At 40.9% G+C, this 17,726-nt stretch overlaps 1 protein-coding gene across 4 annotated transcripts in view; it reads left to right on the forward strand.

The window, feature by feature from the left end:
* Window positions 1-17,726, forward strand: part of TMEM131L (transmembrane 131 like) — a 161,535-nt gene that overhangs the window by 71,073 nt on the left and 72,736 nt on the right. For all 4 annotated transcript variants that reach the window (XM_035699049.2, XM_025439549.3, XM_025439552.3 and 1 more), the window contains 3 exons: window positions 10,647-10,715; window positions 15,181-15,304; window positions 16,745-16,861. In XM_035699049.2, coding sequence (XP_035554942.2) covers window positions 10,647-10,715; window positions 15,181-15,304; window positions 16,745-16,861 — 310 coding nt within the window. The remainder of the gene's footprint in view (window positions 1-10,646; window positions 10,716-15,180; window positions 15,305-16,744; window positions 16,862-17,726) is intronic.

Raw genomic sequence — 17,726 nt, forward strand, 5'->3', positions numbered from 1 at the left:
TGCCAGGACACACGAGTTAGTATTGTACAGGACTAACAATCACCGTACTCTTCCCAGGAAGCTAACACTGGAGGTTCTTCACTTGCTCTGGCCAAGAAGGCCACAAGGCTGGCTGTTCAAGGAACAGTTTTTAAGTATAGAAATTTTTCTTGAGAGTTTTCCGACAGTATTGCTAATAATCTTTGTAATTGGCTGAAGATCATTTTGATATATCACTCACATTGGGTTTTTAAAAAATTGGGACACCTGGCTGGCTCAGTCGGTAGAGCATCCAATTCTTGATCTTTGGGTCATAAGTTCGAGCCCCATGTTGCATGTAGAGATCCCTGAAATAAATAAAAACTTGTTTTTTTAATTTAAAAAATTAAAAAGATCAGTTCATCATGTTTGAATTAAATGTTGTTCTGGGATGTGAAGTGATACAGGATTATTCTTTCATCCTACCAAGAAACTCTAAGAAATTACCTTATGTATGTCAGTTTTTACCTTATTTGCTTTTCTATAGTCTGTGTCCTCCATTTGTTTCTCCCCTTGTCTGGAATGCCTCTTCCATTTTCACCGGGAGACAGCACATCCAGCCTTCCAAGCCCCACCCCATGCCACCTCTTCCAGAACACTTTTCCTAACCTGCTCTACATCATTTTCCTCCTCCTATGGACTATGCTCCTCTTTGTATTATATACAAGATTGTAAGCCCTTTATTCATCTCTGGAGGCTTGGGTCCAACAGCCTTGACTGTTGTAATATCTTAATGCAGGACAGCTGAAGAAATTCATGGCAGTGTGATTTGGCATTGCTGCTTTTATAATGTGAATAAGTATACCTACCCAGTTGCTTAGAGGGTTATAGATGAGCTTTAAAAAAATAGCTGGTTCACGTTCAGAGAACTAGTATCTAAAGTATACTAGTATACTTTAGTATCAGTATCTAAAGTTACATGGACACTTCTGGGAGCTCAAAGTTGGTTTTCTAGAAATAGCCACGGTATATTGCAGGAACTTGCACTATCTACCTGTGATTGAGAAGGGCAAGTCCTTCATCCCTAATCTCCACATTCGCTTAGTGTTCATGTGAATTTGCCTCAGCTTCTGCTTCTGATATGTAGCATCTGGCCAACTCCATTGCTGTTTCGAGACTTCCTTTTTCATCCTAACTTGTTGTCCTAGAGCTGAAAGGTTGAGCACAATGCATTTTATATTCTGATTTAAAAATCACATTTAATTATTTCAACTTATCGTAGAATCTAGAAAAAAGATGTTAAATCTTTAAACCATAGATGAAAAGCTAAACATTGCGCTAAGGCATAAGTTGGAACAGGAGTTAAGAAACATGGGCTTAATTACTGGCCTTTTCTTTTCTTTCACTTATTTATTTATTCTGCCTTTTCTTTTAGAAGTTTTTGCAAATTTAATGACTTAACTAAAGGAATTCTTTATGGCATGTGGACTGTGGTATGAATAAATGTAATAATATATTTTTAAAATTCTTTGGAATGCAAATGTCATGTTCTTTTTGGGTTCCCAGACCCAATTTCAGTGTGTGTGGGGGCTCCTCTACATAAAACACCAAACAATTCTAGGACACCAGCAGGATGTCCAAGAATTCAACTCAGTTCTGACACTGCATACTCAGAGATTGCACAGGTTAAGGGGTCAGGTCTACAAGACTGCCCTCTCCACTTGGCCCTCCACTTCAGATGCCAGTCACCAGTTCCAGACTGTTAACCTGTGCTTCTGACTGACAGGTGCAGATTGGCCATTCTATTGACCTTCTCCTTAGGTTCAACTAATTTGCTAGAGCAGCTGTCAGAAATCAGGGAAACACTTAGGTTCACCAGTTTATTGAAGGATATGTTAAAAGATGTGTATGAATCAACAGCCAAATGAAGAGATACATTGGGTGAGGTCCGGGGAAAGGGTTCTGAGCTTCCATGCTCTCTCCAGACTACCACTCTTTCTGCCCCTCCACCACCTATACCTGTTTAGCAACCCAGAAGCCCTAGGAACCAATCTCTTTGGGTTTTTGTGGAGGCTTTCGTACATAGTAAGGATAGACTAAGTCACTGGCCATTGGCTGAATCAACCTACAGCCCCACCCCTCTCCCTGCCCAGAGGAGTTTGGGGGGTGGGTGGTGGTGACTGAAAATTCTAAGTCTCTAATCACAAGGTTGGTTCCCATGGCAACAGCCGCTCACCTTGATTGAGGTCCACCATTCATTAACATAACAAAAGACTCCTTTATCACCCTTAACGCAGGAAATTCTAAGAGTTCTGGGAGCTGTGAGCCATGAATTGTGGATAAAGACCAAATATATATGAGAAATAAATACTGACAAATCACAGTATTGCAAATGCCTTTTGAAGATAAAGTCCTGTTAGTGCCACTAGAAGGAGGGGACAGATTTGAATGGTGTGAATGTGTCATTTCAGCATCCATTGCAAGGGGAATTAAGTACAGGAGTCAGAAGCTCTACAAGTCTCCAGGTTGGGCGGGGTAGGAGGCCATAATTCACCAAGATAGGCATACGGTAGTCCGTCTCCTCTGAGGATAAATTCCAAGAACCCCAGTGAATGCCTGAAAACTGTAGATAGTATTGGGCCCTGTCTATACAGTTGACCCTTGAACAGCATGGGGCTGGGGCACTCATTCCTTATGCAGTTGAAAGTCCACATATATCTTTGGCTCCCCCAAGACTTAACTACAAATAGCCTACTATTGACTGGAAGCCCTACTAATGACATAAACAGTTAATACATTCTGTATGTTGTATGTATTCTATACTGTATTCTTACCATGAAGTAAGATAGAGGGAAAAAATGTTAAGAAAGCCATAAGCAAGAAAATTCACTTACAGTACTGTGTTTATTGAAAAAAATCCATGTATAAGTGGACCCATGCAGTTCAAACCTGTGTTGTTCAAGGATCAGCTGTGTTTTTTTTTCTGTAATCGTGCATACCTATGAAAAAGTTGAATTTATGAATTAGGCACAGTAGCAGGTTAATAACAATAATAAAATAGAACAATTATGACAATGTACTGTAATAAAATTTATAAGAATGTGATCTCTTTCAAAATACTTATTGTACTGCATTCACCCTTCTTGTGATGATGAGAGATGTGAAATGTCTACCTAATGAGGTAAATGGCATAGGCTTTTTGACCTAGCATTATAATGGCTAGTATTGACCTTCTAAGCGTATATCAGAAGAATAATTACCTGCTTCTGGACCGTGGTTGATGGCAGGTAACTGAAACCACAGCAAGCAAAACCATGCATGAGGGGGCCTAGTGTCCAGTGCTGGTGATCCAATGGGGAGTCTGAGAGAGATGTTGAATTCCACCATGGATTCCATTTGGATGTGCCTGTAGGCCATCTGCGGGATGGTGTCTGGTACATTTGGAAACCCGAGTCAGGAGCCCAGCAGAGTGGTCCAGGCCACAGAGACACAGTCTTGGGAAATGAATCAGTCAAACCACAGAAGCCAGCTCTGGCTGATTTAAGCAGAAAAGAAATGTATTGAAAAGATGTTGGGCAGCTCTCAGAATCTCTAGGAAGACTGAAGAACCAGGCTCAGAAAACAAAGAAAGAAGAGGGGACTTAGCAGGATAGAACCACAGCTAGAATTGTGCAGTGGAAGCAGATGCCCAGAACACTTCTGTCCTTGACATGTACCCCACTGCCTGACTGCCGTGGTTGTGACCAGAACCATTCTCACTTTCTTTCCTTCCTCATGGCACCAGCTCTTGATGCTCTGCTTCAGGCAGGTGAATCTGGCCAAGTCTGGGTCACATGCCAGCATCCTGGCTATAAGCAGGGCTTAGAAAAATTAGTAACTGGCCCTTCCAGAATCCAGGAAGGGTAGTAGTGGGAAGTCTGTGGTTGAAGTAAGGAAATTTGCATGCTGGGCAAAGAAATAACAGATGTCCGAAGAGGAAGCATCCCCCAGTAGGTGACAGTTGAAACTAGGGAGTAAGTGTGACTGGCCATAGTGAGACTTTAGGGAGAGCTGAGGGGTCAGTAGAGTGGGAGAGAGGAGCTTGGCACGGAGATGAGAAGGAACAGCACAGAGGGAGGAGGGAGACTGGGCAAGATTTCCTAGAAACCAAGGAGGGGCACTTCAGGAGAGGAGCCAGTGGGGAGATTGAGTAACCTCAGCACTTGCCTTCCCAGCTTGTCCTCACCAGTGACCTCAGAAAAGCATTTTTGGTAGAGTGAGGGGGCAGGACATCAGAGGCATGGATGGGAGGCAGTGTAGCATAGGGGCTTGTTCCCGTTAAACCCTCAAAACATCGGTTTCTTTGGGTGTGGAAATGGGATAACAATGGTATCCACACAAGGTTCTTAGGATTATATGGGATAGTGCTGCACACAACATCTAGTACACTGTCAGTGCTCAATAAGTGTAGTTCCTATCATTGTCACTTTCACTCACAGTTGGAAGGATGAAGGTCAAAGAGTGTTCTCAAGTGACAGGAGCTTGAGTCTCTCATGTGTATAAGTGGAGGAGAAAGCACAGGAGGGGATGCTGAGAATCCTGGAGAGGGTAGGATGGGTAAGAGCCTAGAATCAGCCCAGGTTCTATCCAGAAAGGGGCTCTTGGGCATTAGTCTTTGAGAGAAGGAACACCTCATCCGCGGGAGCTATGAATGGGGACAGATCTGTCCCTTCACAACTCGTGGGACAGATCGGCATGTCGGACATCCGCTCTGGCCTTGGGCAGGCCTGGCCAGCAGTGTGCAGGGCTGGTTTAAAACGCTGCATATCTCATTATCAGTGAGAGCACCTCTGACAGACTGGTAGTACTGCTCCCAGGATTTTCCTTTTCACTTTGACCTTGAAGTCTGAGGCTCCTGTACTAGAAGAAGCTAGAAAAATCATGTCCAACCAAATGATTCCCCCTACCCCCCTTGGGGATTCAATGGGAGAAAAATACTGGTTCCTGCTTTCATTGTTTTTTTTTTTAATTATTTTTTTTAAAGATTTTATTTATTTATTCATGAGAGACACACACACACACAGAGAGGCAGAGACACAGGCAGAGGGAGAAGCAGGCTCCAAACAGGGAGCCCGACGCGGGACTCGATCCCAGGTCTCCAGGATCAGGCCCTGGGCTGAAGGCGGCGCTAAACCGCTGAGCCACCCGGGCTGCCCTCCTGCTTTCATTGTTAAGTGGTTCTTTGCCAGTAGTACTATGCCAGGAAGATTGGCAGCTCTAACTTGAGTAGCCTTGCTTGTGTCTATCCTATCTTCCCGCCATTAACTTCTGGGTGAAGTATTTTTTAAGTTAGAAGTAAGAGCCGAACAAAAGCAACTTGTAGTGCTCAGATGATGATGTCGACTGTCATAAGGCAGGCCCAGTAAGTAGCTCAGTAGCACAGGATGTCTTTCCGTGAAGACTTCAGAGTCTAGACAATAGTGTTGTTTTGCTCCAGTCTCTTGTTACCTTTCTGAGGCAGAGAGGGTTCGTGAAATGTGTGGGAAGCCGGTCCTCTTGTCCTTGTCCTCATCGGGTGGCGGAAGCCTGGTCATGGCTGCTCTCTCGAGGTATTAGAAGAGTCTGCATGTAAAAGGCAGCGAACCATAGATGCTGGGGCTCTGAGGCGGATGGAAACCAGTCCATTGAGGAATATGGGAAACCAACCGGGCAGTTCCATCCTCCCTATAGGAGTCACTGTCAAATGACTGTCAGAGGGTGAAGGGAGGGTGGAGGGTTACCTGTTCAGAAGGGACTACAAATAGCCTCTGCAGGCCATCTTCTGCACAAACTGGTTCAACCTTTAGGTTCCTTTAGGGGGAAGGCCCAGCACAGACCCATGGCACGTGAGACTCATGTCACGGTGTGTTGTGGTGGGTGTCTGGCTCATGGACCGTCCCAGTGTTCTCATCCTCCAGTAAGGCCTCGTTGTTGGCTACCCTCCTGTCCTCACTGTTCATGCCCACCTCCCTTGCTGTATGCTCCGCACTCCCCTGCTCAGTGCCGCCAGCCCAGCCCAACTTTCTGAAGTGTTCTTCTTGCTTGGATGGGGTTCTCCAGATGTGGCCTGTGTATCTTAGCCTTTCCTTAGCCTTTGTGTCTTCCCTCTTGCCCTTATCTCAGTTTCCATTTGAGTTAACTGTTCTTTGAGGCCCCTGTCTCCCCCCACCCCCGGCCCCAAGCCTTTCCTGAGTCTTCCAGACATTTCTGTTCCTTTCTTTGAACTTTCTTGATCTTTGAGTTTTGTGAGTTGGGATGCTTCCTGGATTGTAACCTTGATGGGGAGACTCTTCCTAGAGCTAGCCACCTGCCCTGGTGTAGCAGCTTCTTCCTGAATTGTCAAGAGCTGTTGAGCCTGGGTCTGCAGTTCCTAGACCCCATTGCTCCTTTCCAGAGAGGTGGAGCACTGTGCTTGGGATGATTTGGTCAGATAACATTTCTGAATGGCCAGAACAGTTTGTTACAGTTAATTCATTTCCATATCGAAGTCACCGGACTGAAATTTTTTAATGGGTGTGTCTGATATTGGCAGATAGATTTCCTTTTCCTAGGAACACAGAGTCTGGGCATCTGAACGCTCCTCTTGGGATCTCGGGGCCACGCAGTCCAGTCCAGCCCCTTCAGTTTGCCAAGGAGGAAACTGAAGCCTGGTGTCACATGGGCACGCATATCATACCTGGGACCTGGACCAAGCTCTTCTCATTTCCAGAGAAATTTCTTTTCTCTTGTACTACCCACTCTTTTTGGAACTGTTTCTTTGTCTTACATATAGAGAAAAAAAAAAAGTTACCTGAAGTTTCTGAAAAAAGAGAAGAAGACAAAAGAGGAGAAGTCAGATAATCTCAGGCAGTGATACTCTTACCAAATAGCGTGTGTAGAATGCCTCGTCCACATGTCCCAACGCTGAGGGAAGAGTCAGCTCTTTGTGGAAGGCCGGTGTCTTCAGAAGGGCTACAAGAGAGTGTGGGACAGGGTCCATATAAAGAGCCCCCTCCCCTCAGATTACTGTCACCTCTATTTCTTCTCCCTGTGCTCCTTTTTTATTTTTCTCTTCTCATATAGGGCTTTTCCTTAGAATTATCTTAACTGGTGAGGGAGGAGTGAACACTGGAGAGATGTGGCATGAATTTAGCATTTGTGTTTACAAGATGCCTGAGTTTATTTTATGCCAGATGAGGGGACTCTTTAGAGGGAAGGAGGCAGGTGAACTGGGACATAAAAGAAACATCCGCATTATTAAGAGCACACATGCAAAAAGGTTAATGCTGACTTTTGAGTAAAGGAGAAAAGGGAAGGAACTTTGTCTTTTATTGCTGTAGCTCGTAAAGCTTAAGTTACTTTGATGTCATCGATTTGGAAATGAAAACTTTGGCGTCTTTAAACACAGTATAATTTCTTAGCTACCACTGACATTTGAGGATGGTTGTTGATGTCCATGGTTGGCTAAATTTTGGCAGTTTGCTGCCTTTTTCCCCCCTTCAGTCTTTAACAAATATTTGAGGGCATGTGCATGTGTGTGAGTACTGTCCAAGACCGTACCTACATCTAAATGGTTTTGTTGGGGATCCCTGGGTGGCTCAATGGTTTAGTGCCTGCCTTCAGCCCAAGGCATGATCCTGGAGTCCCAGGATCGAGTCCCACATCGGGCTCTCTGCATGGAGCCTGCTTCTACCTCTCCCTGTGTCTCTGCCTCTCTCTCTCTCTCTATCATGAATAAATAAAAAAATCTTTAAAAAAAATAAAATAAAAAACAAATTGCACAAACTGGTTCAACCTTTAGGTTCCTTTAGGGGGAAGGCCCAGCACAGACCCATGGCACGTGAGACTCATGTCACGGTGTGTTGTGGTGGGTGTCTGGCTCATGGACCGTCCCAGTGTTCTCATCCTCCAGTAAGGCCTCGTTGTCGGCTACCCTCCTGTCCTCACTGTTCATGCCCACCTCCCTTGCTGTATGCTCCGCACTCCCCTGCTCAGTGCCGCCAGCCCAGCCCAACTTTCTGAAGTGTTCTCCTTGCTTGGATGGGGTTCTTTGGGAGCCAACTTTTTAACTTAGTGATGTTAAATCTCCGTGTAACTTGGTCTCCTTTTCAAAATTGTAAAGTCAAGTGAGCCGAAACTGACCAAAGAGAAAAATGAATCTGTTCTATGACTTTTAGGCAGAAATATTGACATGGTTTTACTTCTCCATAATGAGATTGAAATAGAGTTTTCTTTGAAGTTAAAGAAACTCTGGTTATGTCTAGTTTATTACTTTAGGTTGGACCTTACATATCTGATTTTTGTTAGGTGTGTAAAACTTCCTGATTGTGGGATTTAGAAATCTCTGTTATGATATGAGATGGCCCTGGTTTAGATTTCATTTGTTCTATTCAGAGATAAGTACTGCTGCCCGTTTGGGACTTTTAAATCCCCAAGTCAGCTCTGACTCAAACTCAATTGGCTTCTCCATCTGTTCTCATTACTTTTCTTGTTAGATGACAGTCTTCCTCTTAGTAACATGATCTAATATTTATTGCACTTAACTCTGTGCCAGGCACGAAGCAAAGGCATTATTATCTCATTTTAACCTCAGGATAACTATGTGGTAGATATCTGTTGTCATCTTCATTTTAAGATAGTAAGGCTGAGACTTTTGAGAAGTTAAGTGATTGACCCACTCGGGACTACAGAGTGGTGGCCTTGGGCCTGGAATCCGAGTTTGTTGAGCTCTGAAGCCCAAACTCTCACCCAGCCGCTAGACTGCCTGGGTTCCTTGGGTAGGTTCCTGTGAACTTGAGTAGGCCTGAACTCCATACCAGCTTCATGTTTCTGACCTCAGCAGATCTGCATTGGAATTCTGGCTCTGACTCTTAGTAGCTATGTGATCTTGAGTGAATTACTTAAATACTTAAAACCTTGCCTTCATTCAGAAATTAGGTGTGAAATCTAATGATAAATCCACTTTTGGGTGTACAAGACAGGAAGAGACTATCTTTAATTATTTTACTTATTACTTATATAGTAGCCTGACTTTTCTAACATAATTTTTGGCATGTGAAATTGCCTGTTTTCTTTTTCTTCTGGAATGCTGAGCCCTGGCCAGCTCGATCTGGAGTGAGTGGCTGTGGTGCATGACATCCATCACCTCTGGGGGTTCTTCAGAACATTTCTGGAGGCAACTAGGTGTGTTGGTGACCTTTTTGTACACAAGTCTTGGAGTTAGTCCTGGCCTTTTGAGGTTGGAGGGAGACCAGTAAACAGCATACCTCTTCTCTGCTCAAGTTCAATGCAAGTGGAGAAGTGGCAGAGGCTGGGCAGATGGAGACTGAGCTGTCACCTTGATTTAGTTAGAGGCAGAGAAGTGGAGGGTGGAAGGAAAGATTGCAGCCAGGATTCTTCCTATCAGATGAGGATTTTAGAAGGGGTTCTCTGGTCTGTGTATTGTTTGTGACTTCAAGAAAAATGGGAGGTGGGCTTGCTGAAGGTCACAAAGCTTCTATTGGCCAGCAGCTCAGAAACTCAGACGTCTACTCCTGAACCAGTCTGGGGACCATGTTTGGTGGAGTGCTAGGTGGTGGGACGAGACAATGGAATGATTGTATTTTGGAAAGCTTGCTGGAGTCCTTGAAAACAGCTACACATGTTACATTTAAGGGCTTTTTCAGTTAAATATTTTGGATTACATGGCTTTTAAAATGTCACATGACCGGGGGCCCCTGGGTGGTTAAGTTGGTTTAGCGTTTGACTCTTGTTTTTGACCCAGGTCATGATCTCAGGGTTGTGAGATCACGTCCTGAGTTGGACTCTGTGCTCAGTGGGGAGTTTGCTTGAGATTCTTTCTCTCTATCCCTCCCCCACAAGCCCTGCCCCCAAGATACAAGAGCTCTGTCTCAAATAAATAAATATTAAAAAAAAAATGTCATATGATCATTGATAGTTTCTTGGTGTACATAATATACCACACATATATATACATACACACATTCTGTATTTTATGTCTTTAAGTATGTTTATGTATGTTATACATGTACATTTTTTCTTCTATTTTTTAAATATGTTTTTTGGTATGTTAATTTGTCTTGACTCTGAAGAAAAATCATTGTAATGATTAACATTTGTGGAAAGTATGACCTGCCATGTGGGTTTTTATGTGATGGTTATTCTTAAAAATACAGATTTGATGATGGGTTCAGCCTTTAGGGGCAACCCTGGCTGTGTTCCCCTCCCCATCATAAATAGTCTAGCTAATTTAGAGGCCAAATCTCCTTCCCTCCCAACCCCTCACTCCACTCACCTTACATGTATGTCTTTATTTGAAGTTTATGAAAATAGTCATGTTATTTGAATGCATCTAGAAATGAAGCCTATTAAAACTTAAATGCATCCCCATATTTGTTTTTTTAGTATATGTGCTGCCGAAGCAAGCACATATTTGTTGAATGCTTACAGAATCTGTACATTTGATATGAATTATACTAACCATAATCTAAAAGTATCTTGAATTTTTGCAGCTGTAGAATTATATTAGACTTCCAGTAATTCAATTTTTTAAATTTAAAATCTAGTTCAGACTCATCTATGAGGGGGTAAAATGATAGCTTGTAAGAGCCATTGGCCTAAGAATATACTTTAACTCAGCATTCAAATTTCAAAACAAAACAAAAAATAATGTCTTTTCTTTTCTTTTTTAGCTTCTCAGACAAACTATTTAGTGGAAAGGGCTTACATTTTCAGCCATCAGTTCTGGATTTCGGGATTCAGTAAGTATCTTTTCTTTATAATTTTTAGTAACTTTATTTGCATTTTTTGCTTTCAAGATATCATATATATTTAAAATATATTAATGTATATAAATATATTTTTATATAACACATATCTATATATAAAATGTTAAATACTTTTTAGGTATATTAGTAATATGAGGTATATTGATCCTAGGACTTGTTAAAAGGAATATTTTTGTGAAAAGGAGAGTGTAAGGTTGTGTTAGCCATTTCACCAATATTTAATAAATACACTTTATAATATTTTATAGTGATTGGAATTTAATAAGAAGTCAGTATTAAGTCCCTGTTTTTCTATAACAAATCAGGTTATTTTATAATGAAAAACACTAAATATTTATGGTTTCTGAATTCTTTTCATTAGATTCATTGGCTTGTTTTTACTGCTTGCTATGCTTTGAGATTCAGAATTGCACTGTACAACTGTTGCTACAATTAAGACTTTGGAAATGAGTTAAGTGGGGAAAACAGCATAGAAGCTGTAATTACTTACATCGTGTTCAGAACTGTTAGGATGAAGGGGATGTGATCTGAGTGTTGGTTGAGGGACGAATCTGGGAACTGGGAGAAGTTAAGAGAAGAGTGATGCTGTGCAGAAGGGGAGAATTTAAAGACTCTTTTTGGCTGTGACACTTAAAGTGGTTGAAGTTTGAAACTTCAGGTATTAAACTCCCTGGATGCAGAATATATCAGCACTGAAGAGATACAGTTTCACATTTGTAGAGATTTGAGTATGGAAGTAAAAGTATTTCAGATGTCAAAGCTCTGCTTATTTCAGCAGCCTGGAACATCACTGCAGTGTTACAAAGAACTTTTTTGAGTTACAGGAAAAGTTAGGTGAATGAAGTAGGCATGGTGCTAGGAGAGCATCTGGGGTGAGTTAGTGGTGGGCTCCTGGTGTGCTCTGCTTTATTCATCTGGATTTCCTTCTTTCCCTCTCCTTCTGATCAGCAAAAGATTAGAGCTGCAGGGAAGGAGAAGGAATTTTAAATTTAAAGTACCTTGTTGAGCTTTTAAAGGAGATTCTTGTAAAAGGAAGAAGAGAGAAAAGTGGGAAGGGCTCTTGCTGACTTTACAAGATTCTAGGTGTCTGCTTTTTTGTGTTTGAATTTGTACATTTTTATTCTTAGGTAAAGAAACATTCGAAGCTGCATTTTTGATCAAACCTCACTGGTTTGAGATTCTGAGAGATCACTTTACTTTGGTGAAGAGTGTTTATTCTAAAGAATTTTAATGCAGGACCTACTTTTAAAAATACATATTGCATAAGATTGTACTGTATGTTAACGAAATAAAAATATGGAAAAGAAAAAATATATGTCACAGATTGCTAAATATAATAAGATGGATAATAGTAAGTACAGTTAGATCAGGATAACTCCAGTTCATAGGACACTGACTGTCTATGATATATTTACAATTCAGTAAGATAAAAATCCTGCAATCAGGGCACATGGATGGGTGGGTACATTGGCTAAAAAAATTAATTAGCTATATGTATCAGATTCTGGTCCTGATAACTGGAAGCAGGTTGAAAAGCAAATGTTTAAAATCTTTTATTTGAAAAGGTTGCTACATTTTAGACTTGAATCACCTTTAGATGATTCATTTTTGTTTATCTAGTATTTTATACTTCTCAAAGTACAATCGTGTCTCTTGTCAGTTGTGTCTCCTGTCAATCCTGGAAGGATAGTGGAATAATGGGTGGGCGGTATTATCTAAGAGAGAGAGAGAGACAGTCTCATGTGTGTCATTTTCAAATCTCTCTCTACTTGAGCATGGACTACAGATGCTCATGAATTTGTTGCTGAGCAGTAATGTATTTTGCCCAAGGGCATTTCACTAAAAGCAATAGAATAAGTCCGATTTTTTTTTTTTTTAAATAAGTCTGATTTCTAAGCCAGCACATACCATGCTATTTTTTTTTTATAAGTGAGCTCTGGGATATAATTATGGGAATAAATTATTTTTGCTAAAGTTTTTTAAAAATCTCGATAACTGTAGTCTAAATTAGAACACTTCTAAAATCAGTCAAATTTTTCCTTACTTTTAATAAATGGTCTAATTTATAGGCAGTATATTCAAACTTCAGGCAGAGCTCTCATTTCTTCACTGCCCGTACAGCTTTTGCTATTGTTTATTTCAAAGTTGACCTTGGGCAAACCCCACCCTTTTTCATAGCTTTGGTTTCTTCTGGGATCCAGAATCAGGATCATGTTATTCACCTGCCTTCTGCCCACGTCTCAGGGTTTATTGTAAGGGTTAATATTCCACTGGTCCTGAGATTAAAAAGTGCTAATCATTCATAAGAGATTTTAATCATTCTTTTGTAGTATTAAATTAATAGAGTATCTTCCAGTTGTCACTAGTGAAGGAAATTCTTATCCTCATAACACTTTTAAAAATAGAATTAAAAAAATAGAATAAAAATAGCACAGTGGTAACTAGGTCTGTGTTAGGTCTGGTGAGGTTTCTGGTGGATGCAGTCACTGGACCTTGTAGAATTGCAGTTTGAAGTCTGATTTTCTAATGTGTTTTTGTTTGGGAAACATACGTATTTTTTTAAACTAAAAATCTTATATTCTGATGATATGAGTGGGATATAAAGCTTTGAGGATAAGTAGTAGTAACTTTGCATATTGAGTTGTATTATTTACCTAAAACCTAAAAGTATGAGGTCTTTATTTATTTAACTTAATGGAGGGAAAAGGGAAATGTGAGCCTGGTACTCCCAAGACAGGGCTCTCTGAGGTGACCCTTTATGCTTATGGTAGTATAAAAAAATTTTAGTCATATTAGATAACGCTAAAAAAAAAAAAAAAAAAAAAAAAAAAAAAAACCAAGGTTTTGATCACATTAGTGCTTATTTTTAAAAATACACATTGGCTGTATTAAACCTTCAGTTAATACTTGTGATTGAAAGTAGGAGGAGGTAGGGTGCCTGGGTGGCTCGGTTGGTTAAGCATCAGACTCTTGATATTAGCTTAGGTCTTGATTAGAGGGTCATGAGTTCAAGCTCCACATTGGACTCCATGCTGGGCATGGAACCTACTTTAAAAAAAAAAAGGGAAAAGAAAAGCTGGAAGAGGAATGTGAGGGATTTGATGGCAATGATACAGTAGTTTGGAAATCCCATTGTACACAGGACAGTATGTACTTCATTTTCCCTAAAACACACAACTCTTAGTATTAGAGAACTCAGAATAAAATCAGAGAAATACAAGTATAATTGAGATGAATTTTTGCTGAATTTAGATACAGTTTTACTTCTAGGCCATATTAAGGAGAGCTGTATATTTGGGTCCCTGCCACTGAGGGCTTTAAAACTGGAGAAACAGCTTCAGTGGAATTTTTGTGACTCTGTTTATGACGTGAGAGTGAATTTGGTATCAGGTGGTAGGAATCAGAGGGAAATGATTCTAGAGAACTTGGCAGGTAGGTGGGTCAGAAGTTAGCTACATTCCTTTGCTAGCCTTGCAGGTGGAAAGAGGAGGAAGGGAAGAGTCAACATGAATGTCCTCATCAGTTAGGGTGTTTGCTGGAAAGCGGACATTCTTACCTTAGTGCACGAATATTTTGATTATGTCTAAAGCTTGTGTGTATGTGTCTCTTTGTGGAGGGAAGATCCAAAGATTTCATCAGAATTTTCTAAAGGACTCATGATTTAAATGGATAAGAGCAAGCGCTAGAAAGTGCTGCTGACCTTCTTCTCAGAAGAATGGTCTTTAGCACCAATTAAGTTTTCCTTTCCTTAGATTTAATAGTCTCTCTGTGAGTTGAAATCCATTCCCCCAATCTTAAACTTACTACTTAGAGAAGAAACTTTTAAAAAACTGGGTTTTTCTAAGTGCAGTTTCTTTATCTAAACATATTTTCATTTGAATTAGAGCCCCGTCAGGCGAGCTCCTAGTTCCTACTCTGTATATTTGCAAGCATTTAATGGCCTATGCAGGTTGAATTCTTCTAACGCAAAAGTCAGTGAGGTGTTACCATTGGTTGGCTTAAGTGCCTCATAAAAGAAAGAATTCTTTTAACAGTTTTTGACGTGTGAATTAAATGCTTTATTAATAGCAGGATTTAATCATTGTTGCTTTTAACTTTAATGAACATCAACAGCTTTTTGGGTTTATTTTATTTTATTTTTTATTTATTTTTTTTAAAAAGATTTTTATTTATTTAATCATGAGAGACTCAGAAAGAGAGAGAGGCAGAGGGAGAAGCAGACTCCATGTAGGGAGCCCGACATGGGACTGGATCCTGGGCCTCCAGGATCACGCCCTGGGCTGAAGCTGGTGGCTAAACCGCTGAGCCACCTGGTCTGCCCACTTTCTAGGTTTAAAGTATATATATATGGGGATGGGTGGAGGGATGAGTGAACGGATAGCTATATTTATGACCACATAATACATTGGATTTTTTTTTCTCCTTGTTTCCCTTCTAGGTTCCTGGGTCACCCTGCAGCAAAGATTCTCTATGCTTACAACCCTAGTAGGGATAGTGAGGTCGTGGTGAATTCAGTGTTTACAGCTGCTAGACATTTTCATGTGCCTCCTGTTCATTGCAGGGTAAGTGTTGATGTACTCTTGGAAACTATGCTGTGGCAGGCTGCCAGGTTTTCTTGCTTTCTTTGGCCTGAAGTTTTTACCCTCTGCTCCCTGTCTCCCCTTTTTCTGCTACCCAAACTCTTTCCTTCTGTGTGTTTGCTTAAGCATTTATTTTTTCAGTTGTCCATAATTTTGGTGGGTCTTGCTATCTACATGGAAAAAAAAGTTTAGAATCTAAACAAGGTATAATCTTGTATATCTAATGGGACTTTTTCATGGTTAAAGAAACTTAGTATTATGTGTCTTGAAATGACTACAAATGCAGAACCATTTAGTAATTAGTACAAGGTTTATAGTCATGATCTCTTTGCCGGGCAAACCTACTAGAATAGGAATCCTTTCTAAATGTAGGAATGGGAGGTAGTGAATGGCTCCTTATAAAGCTAATTTGCACCATAGCAGAGAGCTCCAAACCCTGGTCTTCTGGTAGTTTAGATTTCAGTGGTCTTTAACTTTTAATGAAGATCCCAGTTAGTAGTGGGTTTTTCTTGTTTATTTAGCTTACTTATATCTACCTGATGCACTTTCCCTTATTTATTTATTTATTTATTAGCATTTTAAAGGACAACAGCTTTTTTTTTTTTTTTTTTTTTTAAGATTTTATCCATTTATTCATGAGAGACAGAGAGAGAGGCAGAGACACAGGCAGAGGGAGAAGCAGGCCCTGTGCAGGGAGCCCGACGTGGGACTCGATCCCAGGACTCCAGCATCACACCCTGGCCAAAGGCAGACGCTAAACCGCTGAGCCACCCAGGGATTTACTTATTTATTCATTCAGAGAGAGCGAGAGAGAGGCAGAGACACAGGCAGAGGGAGAAGCAGGCTCCATGCAGGGAGCCCGATGTGGGACTCGATCCCAGGTCTCCAGGATCACACCCCGGGCTGCAGGCGGCGCTAAACTGCTGCGCCACCGGGGCTGCCCGACTTTTTCCCTTTTAAATACAGGACCAAGGAGTTGGTGCAAGAGGGAGCCCAGTATTTTATGGTAGTCTGTCCAGATTAACACAGCTCCTGACTTCCATTAGGTATTGACAGGTTTGTACATTGGAGGCTCCTTTTACTTAAGTATGGTTAGAACTGTGTGTTTGGTAAAGGCCATTGACCATGTGGGTGTGGAGGAGGTGGGAAAAGGAAGAACACGAGGGCGTAGGATTCTCAATCCGAAGTGAAAAGACTTGTCAGCTATCCTGCCATAAGTCTGTGGCATATTCTTTGGTACATCCTCTTAGATTGTTGGATTTTGATCCACTTGATGATTCTCAGGGATTTGTGATACTTCTGAATCAAGGATACAGGATATACAGACATCTATCAGTGGAAATAGTCAAAAAGAAAGTCTCTGACTTTTTTTTTTTTTTTAAGAGGTCCATTCCAAATGACCATTTTGGTTCTTCCTTTCAGGTGATTCCAGCAATGGGGAAAACATCCTTCAGAATTATTTTCTTACCTACTGAAGAAGGAAGCATTGAAAGTTCTTTATTTATTAATACCTCCTCATATGGAATCCTTCACTATCATGTAAGTAACGTTTCCCTCTGGTCCCTTGATTTGTCGATTTAATAGAGGGGTTTGGATATTTTATAAAAGACTTTTGGAAATGCTGCCCCCTGGTTTATGTCATTAGAATATAAGATTGTTAGTGATAGTGTTTGTTAGTGATAAACTCGCCAGCTTTCCCCCCTTCTTCTGCCTCCCATGCCATACACAGTTGGCTGTCTTCTGCTCAGAGCACAGAACTGTGACTCTCACTATGGATCTTTGAAGGGCATTAGAACAAAACAAAGAAGCCTACCATATTATGTTTCTATTATAAAAGAGAACGGGCTTTCAGAACTCTCTGCCCTGACCTCATGAACAGGCCAGGGGGAGGAGGTATAAAAGCAGTTCCTAGTGATTTTTGCCCCCTTCCCTCCTGGGCTTGGGAATATTTTTGATCAGGGGACATGGATTGCATGCTTGGCAGCCAGTTCTCAAGGAGCTCACTATTCATATCAAGGCACCAGGGATGGAGTGTGAAGAATCTTTTTGTTGTTCACAAAAAGTAGTTAGGAATTCTTAAGTGGTATCTGTGACATCTTAAATAGGATGTGGCATCAAGCCAAGATCTATCATTTCTGTGGTTATTTCTTACTGGTTTCCATTAACCACTTGGTCCCTTATGGGGGAAAGTTGTTTATATCTGAAAAGATTAGCAATAGTGAGGAATATTCAACTTAAATATAGCAGCTTTTGTTGCTTTCTTTTGTAGACAAAGATATATAATAATTGGATTAATAGAATCTTAAAGGCCAAGGTGGTGAATACAGATTCCTTTGGAAAGGTGTTTTAACATTATGAGAAATATGTTTCAAAATGAATCAGGGAATGATTAACTTTTTTTTCT

Source organism: Canis lupus, chromosome 15, assembly GCF_003254725.2.
Source record: "Canis lupus dingo isolate Sandy chromosome 15, ASM325472v2, whole genome shotgun sequence".
NCBI lineage: Eukaryota > Metazoa > Chordata > Mammalia > Carnivora > Canidae > Canis > Canis lupus.